Raw genomic sequence first — 20,776 nt, forward strand, 5'->3', positions numbered from 1 at the left:
GATTTCAAGAAAATGTGGGGACCCAGAAACTGAATCAAGATGATAGATGCATAATTTATAATTATACAAGCAGAAAGAAGACTTGAGTATCTGATGAAACTTTGTTTTAAAAAATAGCATCACCATTCTCCCAGTTCTTTGGCTTTTGAGTATTCTTTCATTCTCTTTCCTTTTTTGACACCTGAGCTAACAACTGTGGCCAATCTTTTTTTTTTTTTTTCCTGCTTTATCTCCCCAAATCTACCCCGGTACATAGTTGTATATCTTAGTTGCAGGTCCTTCTAGTTGTGGCATATGGGACGCCGCCTCAACGTGGCCTGACGAGCGGTGCCATGTCCGCGCCCAGGATCCAAACCAGTGAAACCCTGGGCCGCTGCAGCAGAGCGCACGAACTTAACCACTCAGCCATGGGGCCGGCCTTCCTTTTATTTTCCATGTCCAATCTATAATCCATCAGGAGATCCTCTTTCTATATGTTGCATTGCCATTTCTTTCTGGTTTTGTGGCCACCAATCTAAACCATGTCTTCTTAGATTGTTTCCTATATGTGGCAGCTACAGTTCTCTTTTTCAGATGGAATTTTATGTAACTCTCCTTATTAACAGCTTACCATATTGTTCTGTCACATATTCAGAGTTTTCTGTCTAGCTTGCTGTATGCCTGCTTCCCTTATTTCTCTCTATTCCCTAATATGAATTGTTCATGGAGCTTCTTTCTTGAGTAAGTACTTTTCCCTTGAATGTTCTCATTCAAAAGTCATTCTTTTCCAAACCTGACTTCTTCAGAAAGGCTTTCCTTTTAAAAACCCATACCAATTTTTTTTCCTCAGTCTCTTCAATTTTATGTAATTTGTATGTGGCTTCTTCACATGGATATGTGTGAGGTGTACACTCAATAAGAGTCTAAATCTTCTAAGTAGAAATTATTAATAAATTGTTGCTTACTGAAAACTTAAGGTTTCTTTAATAGGATGAAAGATATGATCATTTGGATCCTGCTGAAATGGAAAAAGTTGAAAAATATATCAGTGAAGCCATGAGTTGGCTGAACAGTAAGATGAATGCACAAAACAAACTAAGTCTCACTCAAGATCCTGTGGTGAAAGTTTCAGAAATAGTTGCAAAGTCAAAGGTAAGAAACTATACAATTCTCTTTTTAATGGGTTCAAGCACTAACATTTTTTAATGGGAACTATACTTTGAGAAATAACTTGAAAAAGAACTTAGAAAAACAGAAATTTAAGGCTAATTTTTTATTTTGAAAAAAGTTTCTAGGTGGGAAATCGCTGTTCCTTGATTTAATCAGTCACATAGACAAGGCTATTTTTTAAATTTTAAATGTAATACAGAATGAAAAAAAGGAATATGCCAACTTCTGACTGTCAAATTTGTCAGACTTTTCTATATTGGATAAGACTTCTAAGTCTCCATTGTAAAACTTTGCAGTATAGGTCTGTCTTTGACATAATTTGAAATGTGTAAAATTCTATGGTAAAATCTTATTTCTGAGATAAACTTTCCAGTCTAAACAACATTATTCATGAAAATGTCAAAGGTTATCATAGAAACACCATGAAAAATACGGATCAAACTTTATAATAATGATCAGCATTAGAAAAATGAGTAAAGACATTGGATAAGCAATTGACAAAAGAAGAAATACATGTCCAATAAATGTATGAAAAGGTGTTCATTCTCATCATTAATCTACAAAATGCAAATCTCTCTTTTCACTCCTCTGATTTGGTTGTGTTTACATTTATAATCTTTGCCATAATTCTTAAGGGTGTGAAGAGATGGATGCTCTCCCTGAACAACTTGGTTAAATTTGTTACAACTTTTCTGGGACATTGTATCAGAATATGTATAGAAATTTAAAGTATACCCTTTAACCCAGAAATCATAATTCTAGGAATTCATCCTAAATTGATCATTGCACAAGTATATGCAGGTAAATACCCTTGCTTATAATAGCAAAAAATTGGAAATAACCTAAATACCTATCAGTAAGGCACTAGATGAATTGATGCATCCATACCACACATTGCAACCATTAAATATATTTTAGATCCAGAGATATATCTATTTCGATAAAGATGTGTACAACATATTGAGTGAAAAAGGAGATTACAGAATCTAATTAAAGTTATCTCACTGTATAAATTAGCATGTTCATAGATTTATATATTTGTATATATGTGTCTGCATGGATATACATCTAGAAGGATGTCCACCAAAATGATGTTAATGTTAATCTGTAAGAGATGGAATTTCAGGTGATTTTTTAATCTAGTTCAGTATGTTTTTAGGTATTTGATTTTTTTGAACAAAAACAGGTATGTTTTTTAAATCAAATAAAGCAAGAAAGTATGTTTCTTTTAAGAAAGTATTGCTAAGAAGCTGTAAAAATTTATTCCTAATCAGATGAGTTGTGGAGTGTGATAAGAGCAGTTTGCCACTAAAACATTCCCCCAGGATGTTACTCCCTATATTTCCATCCCTATCCCAATCTCCATGACACTGATCTTGAAAGATTTTCATGGTCTTATTTCTGTTTAAAAAAAAAAAAAAAGCAAGAATATAGAGAATACACTGTATTTCTTTTAAATTATTATTAAGTTGCATTTACTTTCATGGCTTATTTATCCTTTAACAGAAAAGGCTACTCAGCTATTTTCAAAAAGTAAAGTTAGTGTTATATAACTCCACTGATTAAAATTATTTTCATGTAAATGTTGAGAAATATTTATGAAATAGGTATAATTTAACAGAATTTTCATAACAGAGCATTAGGCATAACTTAAAAGAATGAATTAAAAGTTAGTCCTGCCCAAGTAAACTATATTTAAATTATGAGGAACCAATTTTTAGGGAAATTATATATAAAAAGTATTGTTAAAGATTGAATAGTTTCCTATCACCACTGACATGCATTAGCCCAGAAGGTAAAACCTTCACTAAGGTATTTGAAGAAACAGTTGTTTATAGAGCTGAGCTAACATAAACTCAGTAATGTGGAATTACGTGGAAATTTAGAAAGTTACTGTGAAAATTTGGAAAAGTTAATGTGGAATTTAGAAAGTTAATGGTAGGGGCCAGCCCGGTGGCACAGCGTTTAAGTGCACACGTTTTGCTGGGGGCCGCCCGGGGTTTGCCAGTTCGGATCCCGGGTGTGGCCATGGCACTGCTTGGCAAGCCATGCTGTGGTAGGCATCCCACATATAAAGTAGAGGAAGATGGGCATGGAAGTTAGCTCAGGGCCAGGCTTCCTCAGCAAAAAAGAGGAGGATTGGCAGCAGATGTTAGCTCAGGGCTGATCTTCCTCCAAAAAAAAAAATGTAAGTAAGCTAATGGTAACTTGTTCTATAATATTTTTAAATAATGTTTTCTTCATTTCTTTAGGAACTGGATAATTTCTGCAACCCCATCATTTACAAGCCCAAACCAAAAGTAGAGCTTGCTGAAGACAAAGCAAAAGCTAATGGTGAACACAATGGACCAATGGATGGACAGAGTGGGGCTGAAACTAAACCAGATACAACAAAAGACAGCTCACAGCATACTAAATCTGGAGAGATGGAAGTGGACTAAGTCTTAATTTTACCTTCACATAATTCAAAAGTGCAAGTAACCACAAGGTCCATTCTTCTTCTGGTACACACAACAGATGTTCACTTGTTCTTAACCACTTTTTGTCATTTGTTTTTGGAGTAGTTTTGAAAAGTGTTTTATATTGAGCGCACTTCTGTTCATTTCCATTGCTGCTTATGTGAAGCTTTAGCTGAATATAGATTTACCAGTCAGTTTAAGCTTTCCTAATGTATTTTATATCAAACATGCAAGATTGCTATGTAGTTGGCAACACTCTACCTTATTTAAAGCTTCTCCTTGGATAAACCTCGGCTCCTTTATTCATAAAAGGATACTGTATTTGCACTATTGTTGCAGAAGCATAGATTTAATTGCATCATTATTTTGAAAAACAAATATGAAACTTATGTGGTTTAAAGCCACCGAGGCACTGACATTTTCTAGTTATTGTATTGTTATAATTTAAATATTAAAACAAGAGGTTCCTTGACAGATTATTCCATCTCCTTGGTGTGCCATGAGAACTCCAAAGCTTTGTTGTCATCACATAAATGAACTAACTCACATGTTGAAAGGGAAAATGCACAATTTTATGTTAGGTGACACCAGCAGTTTGCTTCTTTTATTAGTAATGTGGGTTGATGTTTTCTCAGAGTAATTCAGTGTCATTTTCACTTGGAACTTCTGATTTACTTGTCCTGAAAACCAGCTGCTGCTAAAGTAATGCTAGCCTAAAGATAAAGAAGCATTTTTGATGAAAATACCTTCATGTTAAAGGGGAAACGCTGTTGACCCACTCAGATATGCATCTGTGTTGTTGATAGCCTTGTTTCAGTTCTAATAGCTGTTTTGGTTTTCTTAATTGATTTTGTTACTATCTTAACACAAAGTAGGGAGAAATGCACAGTGTATTGCATTATATACATTTATCACTGATTGACTTCATGTTAAGATATAGATAAACACCATTAAATAAGCGCTAATACTTGAAAAGAAGCACTTATACCATAAGTCTTAGGAAATAATGCTTGTAATAAACTTAACTATGTCATATATCAACAGGCAAAATATAGAATGTTACATATTGTAATATGATATGATGTGATTAAATTATAGTTCCTGCTGTTACATTACCTGTTCAGAACTTGGCTCCAGTTTTGGTGCTTCTTATATAAATTATATGGGACAAGAAACTGTGAAATTAAGACATTTTAAGGACTTCATCTGTGCTTCATCACCAGACTTGTTCACATTGTTCAGTTCTGTCCAGAGGCTTGAAACTATTTAAGTATGGAAGCAGACTGAAATGGCTTTTCAACCTACAAAAAAAAAAAGCAGCATAGACAATGCATGGGCACTTGTGTTTAATACCAATCAAGTAGATTGACCTCGGTTAAAATTTTGAAAGTCTCACTTTTTCCCAAAGCTAAATCTTTATATTAAGAAGAATTAATATTGCCTTTCTTAAGTAGTAAAAATTGAGAGTTTAATATCTTTAGGGATAGTCATTTCTCACAACTAGTTCTCTAAGAGAGATTTTGTTTCTACAATGTAGTCTGCACTAAAAGGAGACGACGAAGCAGTGCATTTTGCAGGGATTTTTATTCATCCTTTTTGAGGGAGATGTCCCTTTTGTTGAATTGAAAAAATCATATAGACGACTTGTATTTTTTAATGTCTTTAGTCTTTATCCTTGTCTTAATACTCTTAAAATGAAATAATATATCCATTAGTAATAATTGATGAGAGACCTTTTTTTTAAAAGCTTGTATCAGTTACTTCTCATTTGTATGTTGAATATATAGGTTCATTTCAGGAAGAGCATCAAAGTTATGAAAGGGAACATATAACAGTACATGTAGGGAGTTTATAGCTTTTTCTTGAGTTAACAAAACTTCAACCACTTTGTTAGGAGTATACCTCAAAAACTTCTCGGAAATGAATGTTCATCTGAATTGTCTAGTACATCCTGACATTTTCCATTCCTTCTCTTTAGTCAGTTTATGTAGTTCTGTGTTTTAGATATATAACACATTCCAATTCTTGCAGTTATATAACACTTCATAAGTACATTCAAAGATAATATGTATACTTTTCCTACCCACTTATTCAACTTTAATATTTTCAAAAGCCTGTTAACCTTATAATGTAGTTATTTATTGAATACATTAATAAAAGAGAGTATGCTCTCCTTAATACAGTTTTGGGTAGAAAGTATGGTTCAATTTAATTTTAATCTGCGCTGAAATACACAGTACTGGACAAAAATTTAAAGAGTGTTTCAAAATAATAAGCCACTATTTTAGAAGTTATTTTAAAAGATACATAGCAAAATTGAATGTTTATGCTATAGCAAGCAGATAAGAACTAAGTGTGTAGGAACTATCTAAGATGATTAATAAATATAGATTAGTACACTTTGACTGTATGGAAAGTATAAATTACTTGGTTTCAGAAACCAACTCCTGATAGCCAATTATACTGATTATGAGAACAAGGATCGCTAAATAATATTACAAAGGAAAGTTTAATTCCTTACCAGTATGCAGAATTCTTAAGTTTTAAAACAATTGGAAACAACACACCAAAAAATTAGGCTATTGGAACAACAGATAATCCCAGCTTTAAAAGAGTAATTAGACTTATTTCTTAAGGAAAAATAAAGATTTCTTAGACTTTTTTTTTGGTCAATTTTTAGTATATTAATGATTATTTTCTAAATAGTCTTTATTTATAGTGAATTTTAGGGTTCGTTTATCAATATAAAAAATGCTAGTGTTAAAGCATTTTATCCAAATTAACATATCTTTGCTTTGAAAAATTATCCTTATTTAAATAGATATTTAAATACACTGATCAAACTAGCTGACTTCAGTTTCATCCAAAATAGATATAACCGTCCCTCCATTTTCATAACTTTGAATTGTAATAATAAGTCTATAAACATTCCCATTAGGATTTTTTGTTTTGTTTTTAATAGTTGGTATTTAGTAGTCCACACCAATTAAAGCCTTGGCATTAATTTTACATATCATAGATCTAGGAGTGATTCTTAAATGACTAGAAAAATATAACTTCATCTTTCTCACCTTTTAGAATTTTACAACAGAAAACTTGAATTCTAAAGTAAATGTTATTTTGTGATTAAACTTTGGAAGTTTTGAGTTTTAAGTGCAATTTGGCTTTGTGATATTTGATTCTGTAAAACCTAATGAGAGGCATATCTAATTGTGTTGATATATCAATATTTAAAATCAGATGGCATTGATTAAATAAGTTATCCTCTAATGACTTTCCAAATGACATAGATAGGGATGCTTATAAACTTTGATTCTAATATATTATCCTCTTACTATGATATGTTTTATACTTATCAGTCATTTAGCAAACTAATCTTAAGGCAGTCAGTCATTTTCAGAAGATAGAACTTTTTGACCAAAAAAGAAAAACAGGTTTAAAATTTTTTTTTTGGTCTGATTTATTCCAAAGTGTCATTTTAAAATAATACCCAGGAGATACATAATCTTTTCTTTTAATAAAAAGTAACGAAAATTTAATGCATATCAAAGACCAAGATTCTTAACCGAAACAAAAAAAATTTTAATTTTACTTTCATATCTCTAATTTAAAATGCACTAAAATTAATATTCTTCCATATACTCATGTTTCCTAAGAAAACAGCTTTGAGTTTATAATACAGCCAGATGTTTTTCTAAGATTTTTTTTTCCTTACTAAATTCACAGGTAATTTTTTCATACAATAGAAACTCACCTGGAATTTTTTAGAATGTGAAACTAGAAACTGCTTAGAAGAAGAACACCTGAATGTCTCTGGCAGTGGTCAGCACCTATAGGTGGTAATGGTTTTTTCATCTTCCAGATCCCGAAGTATACCTCTAGCATATTGTTAGATATTAAAAGAAAAAGCATGTCTATTAAAATACCTTATTAAACGACTTGGAGCTTTCAAGTCAAAGAAAGAAACTAATAATTGAATTGTCAACATTTGATTCAGTCTGTCATGGAGGTCAAAATCCCTAACAACAACAACAAAAATTAATAGTATGTTCTTTGCTTTGGAATCTCTAATTTACTGTCATGTTCAAAGTCACAAGATGATTATTAGGGAAATATATTGACACCTAAAAAAGACCCATCCTATAAAGAGAAGAGTGAAAATCATCATGTTTTGGATACTTTAATTGAATTAAAGTGTGTAAACTATAAATGGAAATGATTTTAGTCTTTCCTGGCTATCTTGTTTTATTTATCCTCTCATCCAGTTCTGGACTCTTAAATAATCATTACATTTTTCTCAAGTATATTTTGCTTTTTTATTTTGAATTCTTCTTTAGGTCTTTTATTTCATGGATTTTTAAAAACAGTTTCACTGCTATCCTATCACTTTGATAGCTAATTTTATTACTTTTGTCTCCTTTTTATTTTAATAACCAATCTTATTGTTAAGAATTTTTTGACTCTTAAATTCATACTTGAAAAGCCATGTTATAAGTTTCCATATGTAATATCTCTAAAATGTAATAGTGGCTTGAGTAGATTTTTCATATTCTGACCTTAGAATACTTTTAAATAGTTCTGGACCAAAAGAGGTCAATTTTGTGAGTATTGTGTATGAAGTAACCAACATCCCTTGTTTTTAATCCAACTATCAATGTGACAAAATTACAAGGGTCAGAAATTCAAAATCATTGTTAAAGATCAGATATCTTTGATTCTTTGCTGCTTTCTGATTACATACATTTGTTGTGCATATTCCTTGTTTTTTTTAGAATTTTCTAAATTTTTTTGCTTCCAAGACCTTAAGTTAAAATGTTCTTGAATTCATATGGACCCACCCCAAATATAGATGTTAAAATGTAATTAGAGATGGAAATGTATGTAATGGAAACTTTAAGGTGTTATGGGTTTTTTCCCTGAAACTTTCTATGGCTTAGTGTCTTGGAAGGAGACTCACATTAAAAGTAGTTACCTTTTATATTTGGTAGCTTGAAGCCATTGTTGTTTAATGCCACAGTATGGAGAAGCAAATTCTTTAATGAATTTACCAAATTGTTTAGTACTAATAATACGGCATTCAAGTCATTTTTTCTTTTCTCCAACCACTATTAAAATAATTTGTGTGCATAGTGACTGATTCCAGTCATTAGTGTAAAATAACTTCTGGCTAGCTAGTAATTCTTTTTTTTAAGAAAACTACATTTGATTTCTCAATTTCCCAGTTTGTTTTCAGTACAGAGTGACCAGTGCAATGCAGAAAGGCATAATCAAGTGTGATGGGTCTATAAAAATAACTGAATTTTGCATGTAATAAACCCTTAGCTTCAACGATCAGACATAAGAATGGTTTTTGATGTTACATTAGTAACGTTCTAGGAATATATATTTGGCATACTTTGCTTCACAGACATCCATAAAAATGTTTACATATGGCAGTATCAAAGTATATAAAAATTTTCTTTGTATATAAATTGGCATCTTCATACTAGTGAACAAATAGCAATGGATAATAAATGCAATTCATTTTTGGATGGCAGTGCACATTGTCAAGAAGTCATGTAATCATAATAAATACATACCTGTTTATTCCTTGAACCATGAGTTTTGCACACCTGATGTTTAATTTTCACATATTGAACTTCATTGACTTGACAGTGGTTTGTGGACAGCTCATCAGGGTCATTTACAAAAATTTGCCTGGCCTGAAGGTTATTAATTGAGTAAATTGGCAAATTTTTCAAACCTTCAGATACTATTGATTCTAAAAACTAAAATAGCAGTTTACTACTGTTAGAAGTCTTGTCACAGAATAACTTAGGTTTATATCGGAAGAGAAAGCCTAGGAATAAATTAAGTTGAAAACTTTAGAATTTTCAATGGACAAAGAGGAGCTCTCCCTGCCCCAGTTCTTGTAACAGCTCCTCTGTTTGAGAATTGCTATTCCTGAGGAAAAAGTGTCAAACAACTTAGCCTGTTAGGATATGAAAATGATAGAGGAGACAGGCTTCAAGATGACATCATAGAAAGATCCTGAACTCATCTCCTCCTACGGACATAACAAATCTACAACTACATATGGAATAATTCCCTCTGAAAGGGACCTGAAAACTGAATGAACAGAGGTTCCACAACAAAGGATAAAAGGACACAGTGTTTAGCCTGACCGTGTAAAACTATCCTTCACTTCCTGCTTATGCTGATCAACCATTGGTGAAAAGCTAGTCTTCTCAGGTATTTTCTGAGTATGCATCCTGTGCTGGGCATGTGGATTTGTGGGTGCCTTTTAGATTCCCTGGTATACACAGGAACTTTTCAAAGCCCCTATTGTTTCAAAGTATCCCACTCCCAGCTTTTCTTCCCAGGGTATGTGACTATTGTGTGACTCTTGCTTGCCCCAACTGCTATCATTTGCCACAGCAGCTTGTTCTTTTGTATTAGTGACTTGTTCATTTGTCTTTCAATGGTTTTGAGGAGTGTCTTCCATATAGCCAACTCTCCACCCTCAGAGAGTTCCAGGGTAAGTGAAACGAAGGCAAACACCTGTACTTCTGGTATCCCAAAGACAAGGCAAAACAGGCAAACAGAACTGTTTGAAAACAAGGTCTGTTCTGTTCCCTCTGTGACCAGGAACCCACACTAGGAACACAGGTTGCTGCCTTCAAGGGAACAGAGGACTGTGGCAAGGGTAACTGAAAATGCCACAAAGTTTTCCTAGCGTGCTTCATTCACCTTTTCCTAATTAAGCATTTGCTTCGTTGCTGTAAACTTGTAACTATCTTCCCGAGTTCCAATAAATCTGATCCTGACAATTTTGCCAGTTTTATGGGTTTTTCTAGGGAAGGACAGAACCCCAGAGTTTCCTACTCCACAATTTTCACTGACATCACTGGTCACACCTCTTTGCATTGTTTTGTTTTTAGCAGTCACTCTAGGGATCACAATATATATCTTAACTTTCATGATCTGGAGTTAATTTTGTACCAATTCACTTCAAATGTAAGAACCTTGCAACTATATTTAATTTACCCCATTTTCATTTATTCTATACTTGGCATATATATTACATCTACATGCACTATAAACCTCAAAATGTTTTAATTTTTTACTTTAATTACTGATTTGTACTTTAATTAAGAAATTGAAAGTGATGGTTTGTTGTATTCATCCACATATTTCCCACTTCTGATGTTCTTCATTGCTTCCTGAAGCTCTGAATTTCTACTTGGTACCATTTCCACTCAGCCCAAAAAAGTTCCTTTGGTATTTCTTATAGTGCAGGTCAGTAGATGATGAAGTCTCTATGATTTCCATTTGGTTCTTTTTCTAGTTTCTATTTATGTGGTGAAATTTCCTATTTGCTAATTCATTAATAGCATGTTTTCTTTTACATTCTTGAGCATAATAGTTATAATAGCTGCTTTAAAATTCTTGACTGCTCATACCATCATATTGGCCAGTGATTCATCTCCATTGATTGCTTTTTCTCTTTTTTTTAATTGCATGTCATATTTCCTTATTTTTCTGAATATCTACTAATTTTGGATTTTATCCTGGACATTATAAATAATTCATTTTAGAGACACTAGATTTTGTTATGTTGCTTAAAAACTACTGAATTTTTGGTTTTGTAGGCAACTAAATGGGCTGTGCTATTGTGATAGAAATATAGATATTTGGGCTTCATCCCCAGTTCCTGGCACAAAGCTCCTAAAACCCTTGGAATATCCTGATTAATAGGGGTGAAAGGAGTGTCTTTTGTCATTCATAATAATTCCCTTTCAACCATATGTGAGTTTATGCTTGGAGGATGGGAGTTGATTGCCAGAGGAACCAACCATTCTAATTAGAGGGTTGGAACTTTCAGCCCCACTTCTAAATCTCTGAGTTCAATCACCAGTGGCCAATAATTTAATCAGTCATGCCTACGTAATGGAACCTCCATAACAACTCTAAACAATGGAGTTCAGAGAGAGCTTCCAGGTTAGTGAACAAATTGAGGTACTGAGGGAGTGGCACCTGGGAGAGGGTATGGGAGTTCTGAGCATACCTTGTCCTATGCATCTCTTCCATTGGCTGTTCCTGAGTTGCATCCTTTATAATAAGCCAGTAATAGTAAGTAAAACGTTCCCTTGAGTTCTATAAGCCATTCCAGCAAATTATCAAAGCTGAGGAGGGGGCTGTGGGGACCACCAATTTATAGCTGGTCAATTAGAAGTAAAGGAGGTCTGGATTTGCAATTGGCACCTGAAGAACTGAGCCATCAACCTGCTGAGACCTCACAAACTCCAGGTAGTCAGTGTCAGAATTGAATTGCAGGACATTCAGAAGGTATCTAGAGAGTTGGAGAATTGCTTGGTGTGGAAAACCCACACGTTTGGTGTCAGAAGTGTTGTGAGTAGAGGAAACAGGTTCCTTTTATAGACTAAATTCAGATTCCAACTCTACCATCCTTAGGGTTGTCAGCAGTTTAAAATTCTGCTCAGTTCTTAAAATCAACTGGGCGTCTTAGAGTCTCCCCAGCACATATGTAATTCAGGGGACAGTCAACAATTTGGGCAGAGTTTTTACATAGAATTTATCGTTTCCACTCTGTGGCTCCCTCCTCACTTTTCAACTGCTGAGGTTAGCTCAAGCTCTGTTCTGATTCCTCAACCAGTAAAGATTGCACCAACCTGGCACCACTTGGAACTTTCTCCAGTCAAAGTCATAAAAAAGGAGAACTCACCCCATCATACCTTTTTTAAAAACTCTTGAATACTGGAAGTTATTATTCTCTCTACTTTTTAGTACATCTGAAAAAAATTTATAAGAAAGATTCATGCTCAATATAAATATTTCAAAAGTTACAGGCTACAGAAGATAGAAAATGAAGGTTCCCTGCAATCCTCACATTCAGTCAGAACGCCTACATATAGGCAATAGGACAATCTTAATAAAGTACTGTTATCTCTTGACTCAGGCGACCACAGAGGGAAACTGTTCCAATGATGATATGAGATGAGATGTTCTTAACAGCTGCCTCAAATTACACATTATTCTTTAAATTGTTCAGAGTACTAGTGTTGTTTTATGTTTTTTTAAACTGTAGGGGAAACCAAAAGTTATACATAACAGGGAAAGGATTCTATGTCTCAGCTGTGAGTAATATTTCCTTAATTATAATAACAACATAAACTGAATATTCAGATAAACAAAAATTATGAGGATGAGGTCAGATGAAATGCATACAGAGAGGGCTGAAAATAAAAACAACTATGTAAATAATTACTCATCTTCCACAATAGAAACTTAGAGCTAAATCTAAAACTGAAAAATCAAGCTTGTTTATTAGTCACAAGTAGAAAGACAGTAATTTGGGGGAGGGACTGAGGAAGATTCACCCTGAGCTAATATCCATCTCAGTCTTCCTCTCTTTTCAGTATGTGGGCCACCAGCACAGCATGGCTACTAACAAAGTGGTGTATGTCCACACCTAGGAACTGAACCCAGGCCACCAAAGCAGAGCATGCTGAACTTAACCACTAGGCCACTGGGGCTGGCCCTTGAAAGACAGTAATTTTTACTGTGGAGAAATTGAGATCAAATTAACATCACTAATGAGAAGCAAACAACATAGTATGTCTCCAAAGGTGGTAACCTGGAAAGAATATAACATCATTTATGTAATATTACAATCAGGAATGCATCACCTGAATCAAATCATAAGGAAACATCAGGCAAACTCAAATTAGGGAACATTCTATAAAATAACTGGCTTGAATTCTTCAAAAATTTCAGTTTCAGGAAAGACAAAGAAAGGCTGAGGAACTCTTCCAAATTGAAGACTACTAAAAGATACAGCAACTTAATGCAATAGGTGATTCTGTACTGGGGGAAGAAAAAGGCTGAAAAAATATATTATTGGGACAATTGACAAAATCAGAATATGTACTGTAGATATATTATATCAATGTTAAATATCCTGATTTTGATAATAATACCCTGGTTATGTAAGAGGATATTCTTGTTTTAGGAAATTCACATTTTAGAAATAAAGAATAAAAGAGCTTAATGCGGGGCCAGCCCTGTGACACAGGGGTTAAGTTCACATGTTCCACTTCTTGGCGGCCCAGGGTTCACGGGTTCAGATCCTGGGTGCAGACATGACATAGCTTGGCAAAAGCCATGCTGTGGTAGGCGTCCCACGTATAAAGTAGAGGAAGATGGGCATGGATGTTAGCTCAGGGCAAGTCTTCCTCAGCAAAAAGAGGAGGATTGGCAGTAGTTAGCTCAGAGCTAATCTTCCTCAAAAAAACAAAGCATAATGCATACAACCTACTTTCAAATGAATCATAAAATATAAATAATAGTCTTTTATTACTTACATATTACTACATAATATATACATACATATTATACACACAGAATAATAAAACAAATGTGGTAAATGTTAAAATTGGTGAAACTGAATAATGGGCAATGCAAGAGTTCTCTGTTATTTTTGTAACTTTTCTGTAACTTTCAAATTATTTCAAAATAAAACGTTTGCGAAAAAATGCCTTGCAAGAAATGTTAAAAGGAGTTCTTTAGAGAGAAAGAAAACAATATAGATCAGAAACTCAGATCTACATAAAGGAAGAGGGGCCGGCCCCGTGGCCGAGTGGTTAAGTTCTCACACTCTACTGCAGTGGCCCAGGGTTTCGCTGCTTCGGATCCTGGGTGCAGACATGGCACTGCTTGTCAGGCCACATCGAGGCAGCGTCCCACATGCCACAACTAGAAGGACCTGCAACTAGAATATACAACTATGTATGGGGGGGATTTGGGGAGATAAAGCAGGGGTAAAAAAAAAAAAAAGGAAGAGCACTGAAGAAGGAAAAAGTGAAGGTAAAATAAAAACTTATTTTTCTTATTCTTACTTGATCTAACATAACATTTATTCAAAATAAAGCAACAATGTATTTGATCATATATGCTTATGTATAAATCTTATGTATGTATACATTCTTAGGTATGCTTATATATGAATGAAATGAATGACAGCACTAATATAAGGAACAGGAGGGAGGAATTAGTATTATTTTGTTATTATAAGGCGTTATTATAAGGTATTCACACTACCTGCGAAGCATGTCAGTCTGTTCAGGCTTATATAACAGAATACCATAGACTGGGTGGGTTATAAACAGCAGAATTTGTTTCTCACAGTTCTTGAGGCTGAGAAGTCAAAGATCAAGGCCCCAGCAGATTTGTTGTCCTATGAGAATCTGCTTCCTGGTTTACAGACAGCCATCTCACTGTGTCATCATATGGTGGCAGAGGTGAGGGAGCTCTCTGGATTCTCTTACATAAGGGCACTAGTCCCATTCATGAGAGTTCCACCTTCATAATCACCACCCAAAAGTGCCACCTCCAAATACTATCACATTGGGGATAAGGTTTCAATATATGAATTTTGGAGGGACACAAACATTCAATCTATAGCAAAGTAGTACAGTGTTCTTTGAAAGTGGACTTAGATAAGTTGTAAATGTATATTGCAAACTCTAGGGCAACCATTAAAAAAAGTTAAAAAAAAATAAGTATAACTGATAAGAAAGGAGAGAAAATGGAACAAAATAAAATGCTCAATTAAAACCAAAAAGGCAGAAAAAGAGTGGAAGACAATAGGAGGAGCAAAGAACAAGGGAACAAATAGAAAACAGTAACAAATATGGTAGATATTAATTCAAGTATATCAATAATCACTTTGAACTTCAATAGTCTAAACCCACCAATTAAAAGACAGAGATTGTCAGAGTGGATCAAAAAACAAAACCCAGCTGTCTAAACTTGTCTACAAGAATCCCACTTTAAATATTAAGATACATATAGATTAAAAGTAAATGGATGGAGAAACACATACCATGCTAACACAAAAGAAAGTAATAGTAGCTATACTAATTTCAGACAGTGCAGACTTCAAAGCAAGGGAAGTTATCATTGATAAAAAGGGCATTACATAATGATAAAGGGGTCAATTCTCCAAGAAGACATAACAATCCTTATGCACCTAACAACAGAACATCAAACTATGTGAGGCAAAAACTGATAGAATTGCAAGGGGAAATAGATGAATCCACTATCACAGAGACTTCAACACTCCTCTATCAGAAATGGACGTATCCAGCAGGCAGAAAGTCAGTCAGGACATAGCTGAAGTGAACAACACCATCAACAAACTAGATATCATTGACATATCTAGACTACTTCATCCAAAAACAGCAGAATACACATTGTTCTCAAGCTCACATGGAACATTCACCCAGATAGACACTGGACCATAAGACATACCTTAACAAATGTAAAAGAGTAGAAACCATACGACGTTTGCTGTCAGACCAAAGTGGAATTAAACTTGAAATCCATAAGTCCCAAAATACATGGAGATTAAACAATACGCTTCTAATTAACATGGGTCAAAGAGATCTCAAGAGAAATTTAAAAATATTTTGAACCAAATGAAAATACAAAATGTGTGGGATGCAGTGAAAGCAGTGCTTAGAAGGAAATTTATAGCATTGAATGCATATATTAGAAAAGAAGAAAGATTTAAAAGCAATCATCTAAGCTTCCACCTTAGGAAACTAGAAACAGAAGAGCAAATTCAAAGTAAGCAGAAGAAAAGAAGTAAGAATTAGAGCAGAAATCAATGAAATTGAAAACAAGAAATCAATAGAGAAAATCAACAAAACAAGCTTGTTCTTTAAAAAGATCAATAAAGTCAAAAGCCTCTAACCAGGCTAAGAAAAAAAGAAGTTACAAATTACTAATATCAGAAATTAAAGCAGGGACATCACTACAGATCCCATGGACATTAAGAGGATAATAAAGGAATGCCATGAATAACTCTATGCCTACAAATTTGATAACCTTAGATGAAATAGACCAATTCTGTGAAAGACACAATCTGCCAAAACTCACACAAAAAGAAATAGACAATCTAAATAGGCCTATATCTTTTAAAGAAATTGAATCAATAATGAGTAACCTACCAAAACAGAAAGCACTAGAATCAGATGGGTTCACTGATTAATTCTACTAAACATTTAAGGAAGAAATTATACCAATTCTCTACAATCTCCTGCAGAAGATAGAAGCAGAGGGAATAATTCCTAATTCATTCCATTAGGTCAGCATTACCCTAACACCAAAACCAGACAAAGACATTACAAGAAAAGAAAACTACAGACCAATATCTCTCATGAACACAGATGCAAAACTCCTCAACAAAGTATGAGCAAATAAAATCAAACTATATAAAAAGAATTATACACCACAACCAAGTTGAGATTTATTCCAGGTATGCAAGTATTTTGGGTTCCTGGGCCCAATTTCCAAAGTGAGTAAGGCAGGGGTTGGGGGGAGTACTTCTCCACACATCCAAGCAATACTCCAGTACCAGCTGGATGTCATACAACTGAACTTAATTCAGGCACTATCTACCTGGAGACAGCATCAGATTCTACTTGAGGGCTCAGTCCCACAAGACTGCCCCCCACCACTTCAGATGCCAATTGCAAGCCCAGGGGCTCACCTGTGCTTCTGACCAACTGGCTATAGATTGAAGGTTCCAGCAACCCCCTCCTTGGATTTCAGTCGCAAGTCCAGGTTGTTATCTGTTCTTCTGACCAACTGGCTATAAATCAGAGGTTCCCACAACCCCGTCCTTTGGTTCAATTAATTTCCTATTGTGACTCAAAGAATTCAGAGAAACATTTTACTTACTAGATTACTGCTTTATTATAAAAGGATATAACTCAGGAACAGCCAGAAGGGAGAGATACATAGGACAAGGTATGAGGACAGGGTATACAACTTCCATGCCCTCTCCAGGCAAATGACTCTCCCCAAATCTCCACATGCACCAACCCAGAAGCTCTCTGAACTACATCCTTTTGGGGTTTTGTGGAGGCTTCATTACATAGGCATGATTGATTAAATCATTAGCCATTGGTGGTTGATTTACCTTCCAGCCCCTCTCCTCTTCCAGGAGGTCTGGGGGTGGAACTGAAAGTTCCAACCCTCTAATTACATGGTTAGTTCTCCTTGAAACCAGCCTCTATCCTTAGGTGCATTCCAAAAGTCACCTTATACGAGACACTTTTAAGCTCTCATTACTTAGGAAATTCCAAGAGTTTTGGGAGCTGTGAGCCAGGATCTGTGGATAAAAACCAAATATATGTGAGAAATTTGAATATATTTTGGCCATCTGAATGACCAAATACATACAGTAGTCCCCCCTTATCAGCAGAGGACACATTCCAAGGCCCCCAGTGAATGCCTGAAACCAAAAATCGTACCAAACTATATATATACTACATTTTTTCCTATACATACATATTTGAGGTGCAACAGCAAAACAAGTTTCTTTTTCCTTCTTCACAATTTCACAGATAGAAGATTCCTTCTTACCACAGATCTTAGCAAACTGAGCATACGATTTTTTTCTATCCTCATTGAGAACTTTCACATTTTCACTTAAAAGAAGCACTTTACGGCTTATCTTTGGCATATCCAAATCACCAGCATCCCTACTCTTGTGCGCTGGGGCCATTATTAAGTAAAATAAGGGTTACTTGAACACAAGCACTGTAATACAGTGACTGTCAATCTGATGACCAAGATAGCTACTAAGAGACTAATGGTCAAGTAGCATATATAGCGTGGATACGCTGGACAAAGGGATGATTCATGTCCTGGATGGGGACGAGGTGGGATGGCGTGAGATTTCATCAAGCTACTCAGAATGGCGCACAATTTAAAACATGAATTATTTCTGGAATTTTCCATTTAATATTCTCAGACCACAGTTGACCATGGGTAACTGAAACTGTGGAAAGCAAAACTGCAAATAAGGGGGTACTACCATAGTTCTTATAAATCACAGTATTGCAGTCCACCCCCTGGTCTTTGAACACAGATCCCTTACAACAAAGCAATCATCTAAGTTGAAGGATACTGGCACATTACCAGAACCTCATTCACTCATTAATAACTCTCCACTCCATCATCTTATGAAAATGTCTCCCAGGATGAGGCCACTCAGATTGGCAGGCTTCCATTTGATCATGTTAGGTTCCAGAAGCAGGAGTGGTCTCAGCAATACATGGCTTCAGCCTTTCAGGCATCTGGTATAATTGAGCTAAGAGACAATATCATCTCTTGCTCTAAGCCTCTTTTGAGGTGTTAATGTAATACTGGATTTCCCTCATTATATAACCCATTTATTCATTCCCTTACTCTCAGCTACTATTCCCACTTCTCTCCATTTATACCCAAACTTTTCCACCTTTAGAAGGGACATTAGGTTTGGACTGTGCTGGTCTAGATAAGAGGCAGCAATACTAATGTAGCAAGTCCTCCTCCTCAGTCCGTTCCTGTTCCTATGGGGTAAAGTTACATAGATGCAGAACTAGTGGGCTATCTGACCACCAGGCAATAGAGCTGCACTCACTGTTAGCTCCCATTTTGCTACTTGAGGTGAAGGCAAATCCTGCCCCATCAGGCCCTTAAGAATTCTGGCACAAAGGTTAAAAACATAGTTACAATTTCTTGCTTAGAAATCATTTCAGCTTCCAGACCTTGCAGTTGCAGCCCTGGTCGTATGACCACTACATCAGGTAGGGGAAAAAAAGTTGGGGTAATGTGGAGGGAAAAAATACCAGCACCTTCCCCACCCCCTCTTCCCCAGATGCACCAGAAAAACAAAGAAATCTATCCAATGGGGACACTCCTTTAGCCCCACTCATGTTCATGTTGAGTGTGAGCGCACACTTGTGAAGGTGTGTAAGCCAGCCCTTCATCTCTCCCTATTTCAGACACCAATGTTTTAATTGCCTATTCTAATTCCCTATAAAACTGGTAGTCTGAGGAGAATATCCCTCTGCCCATTGTTGGACATCATGGGCTATAAAGTGTGTCCTTTGGTCTGAAGAAATGATGGCTGGCTATCCAAATTGGTGCAAAACCTTCTTTTCTGGTTCTTTTATATCACTCTGAGAATTTGTATCTACCACCCGGTAAGCAAATCCCAGTACAGAGTACAGTGTCTATTTCTGTTAGGACCATTTGTAACCCCCTACCCCCCACCCAGGGCTACCAGCATTAATCTCATTCACCAGCTATGATCACGACCTTCCCACCAGGGAATCTGCCAGAAAGCCATTTGCAGTCTCTCTCTTTTTCTGTGGGTTTTTTTTGTGTTTTTGTTTTTTTTTTTATGAGGAAGATTAGCCCTGAGCTAACATCTGCCACCAATCCTCCTCTTTTTGCTGAGGAAGACTGGCCCTGAGCTAACATCCGTGCCCATCTTCCTCTAGTTTATATGTGGGACGCCTACCACAGCATGGCTTGCCAAGCAGCGCCATGTCCGCAGCTGGGATCCGAACTGGCAAACCCCGGGCCGCCAAAGCAGAACGTGCGAACTTAACAGCTATGCCACCAGGATGGCCCCTCTCTCTCTCTCTTGTTGGCAGACAAAACAGTTATTATTGGCATTTTGTGCCTTAGAGCATGCAAGAGATTCAGCCCATCTCTGCACTGCTGCAGTACCCCCGTGTCCACTCATCTCATCGACTCAGATGGCCACCTCAAGCAAGCACACGGGGATATCTGCTTGTTGATACCTACCTTCCGAACCTGAAAGGGAGTTCTGATGGGCACTAACATGTCCTACTCTAATGAACTCCTCTAATTTCCATAGGGCTTTGCCCCATATGGGCATCCCTTTAATAGGCCAGGTTTCCATTAACCTTCTGCCTGACCATACGGCCAGGCCATTGGCCACTGCCCATGAGTCAGTAAAAAACTCAAACATAGGATCTGTTTATCACAGTTCAATTCTTCCATCACTGCTAGGGAAACAGCATGTAGCTCAGCCTATGGAGCTGACTTATTTTTACCTCCTTCAATCAAAGTGGTGGACTTCCAAAGACAATGTCTATTCACTGTGGAACTGCTGTCCACAAACCAAGGAGCTCTTTGTGGGTCAGTGGAGAGCTGTTTACAGGGCACTGCGCAAGTGACAAGAGAATCCAACAGCTCCTCACACAGTTCCAGAATCAGTCCTAGGGGAAAAGAGTCTCCCTGCTCATGAGTATCTCCTCCTCACATTCCCCAGGCAGCATGATCATATATAAGCCATTTCC

General features: G+C 35.8%; 1 protein-coding gene across 1 annotated transcript in view; it reads left to right on the forward strand.

Moving 5' to 3' along the window:
- Positions 1 to 8,391, forward strand: part of HSPA4L (heat shock protein family A (Hsp70) member 4 like) — a 59,620-nt gene extending 51,229 nt beyond the window's left edge. The window contains exons 19-20 of the mRNA XM_046657461.1: positions 970 to 1,131; positions 3,402 to 8,391. Of these exons, the coding sequence (XP_046513417.1) occupies positions 970 to 1,131; positions 3,402 to 3,590 (351 nt within the window). The 3' untranslated portion in view covers positions 3,591 to 8,391. The remainder of the gene's footprint in view (positions 1 to 969; positions 1,132 to 3,401) is intronic.
- Positions 8,392 to 20,776: the final 12,385 nt, after the last annotated feature.

The sequence above is a fragment of the Equus quagga genome, chromosome 3 (assembly GCF_021613505.1).
Source record: "Equus quagga isolate Etosha38 chromosome 3, UCLA_HA_Equagga_1.0, whole genome shotgun sequence".
NCBI lineage: Eukaryota > Metazoa > Chordata > Mammalia > Perissodactyla > Equidae > Equus > Equus quagga.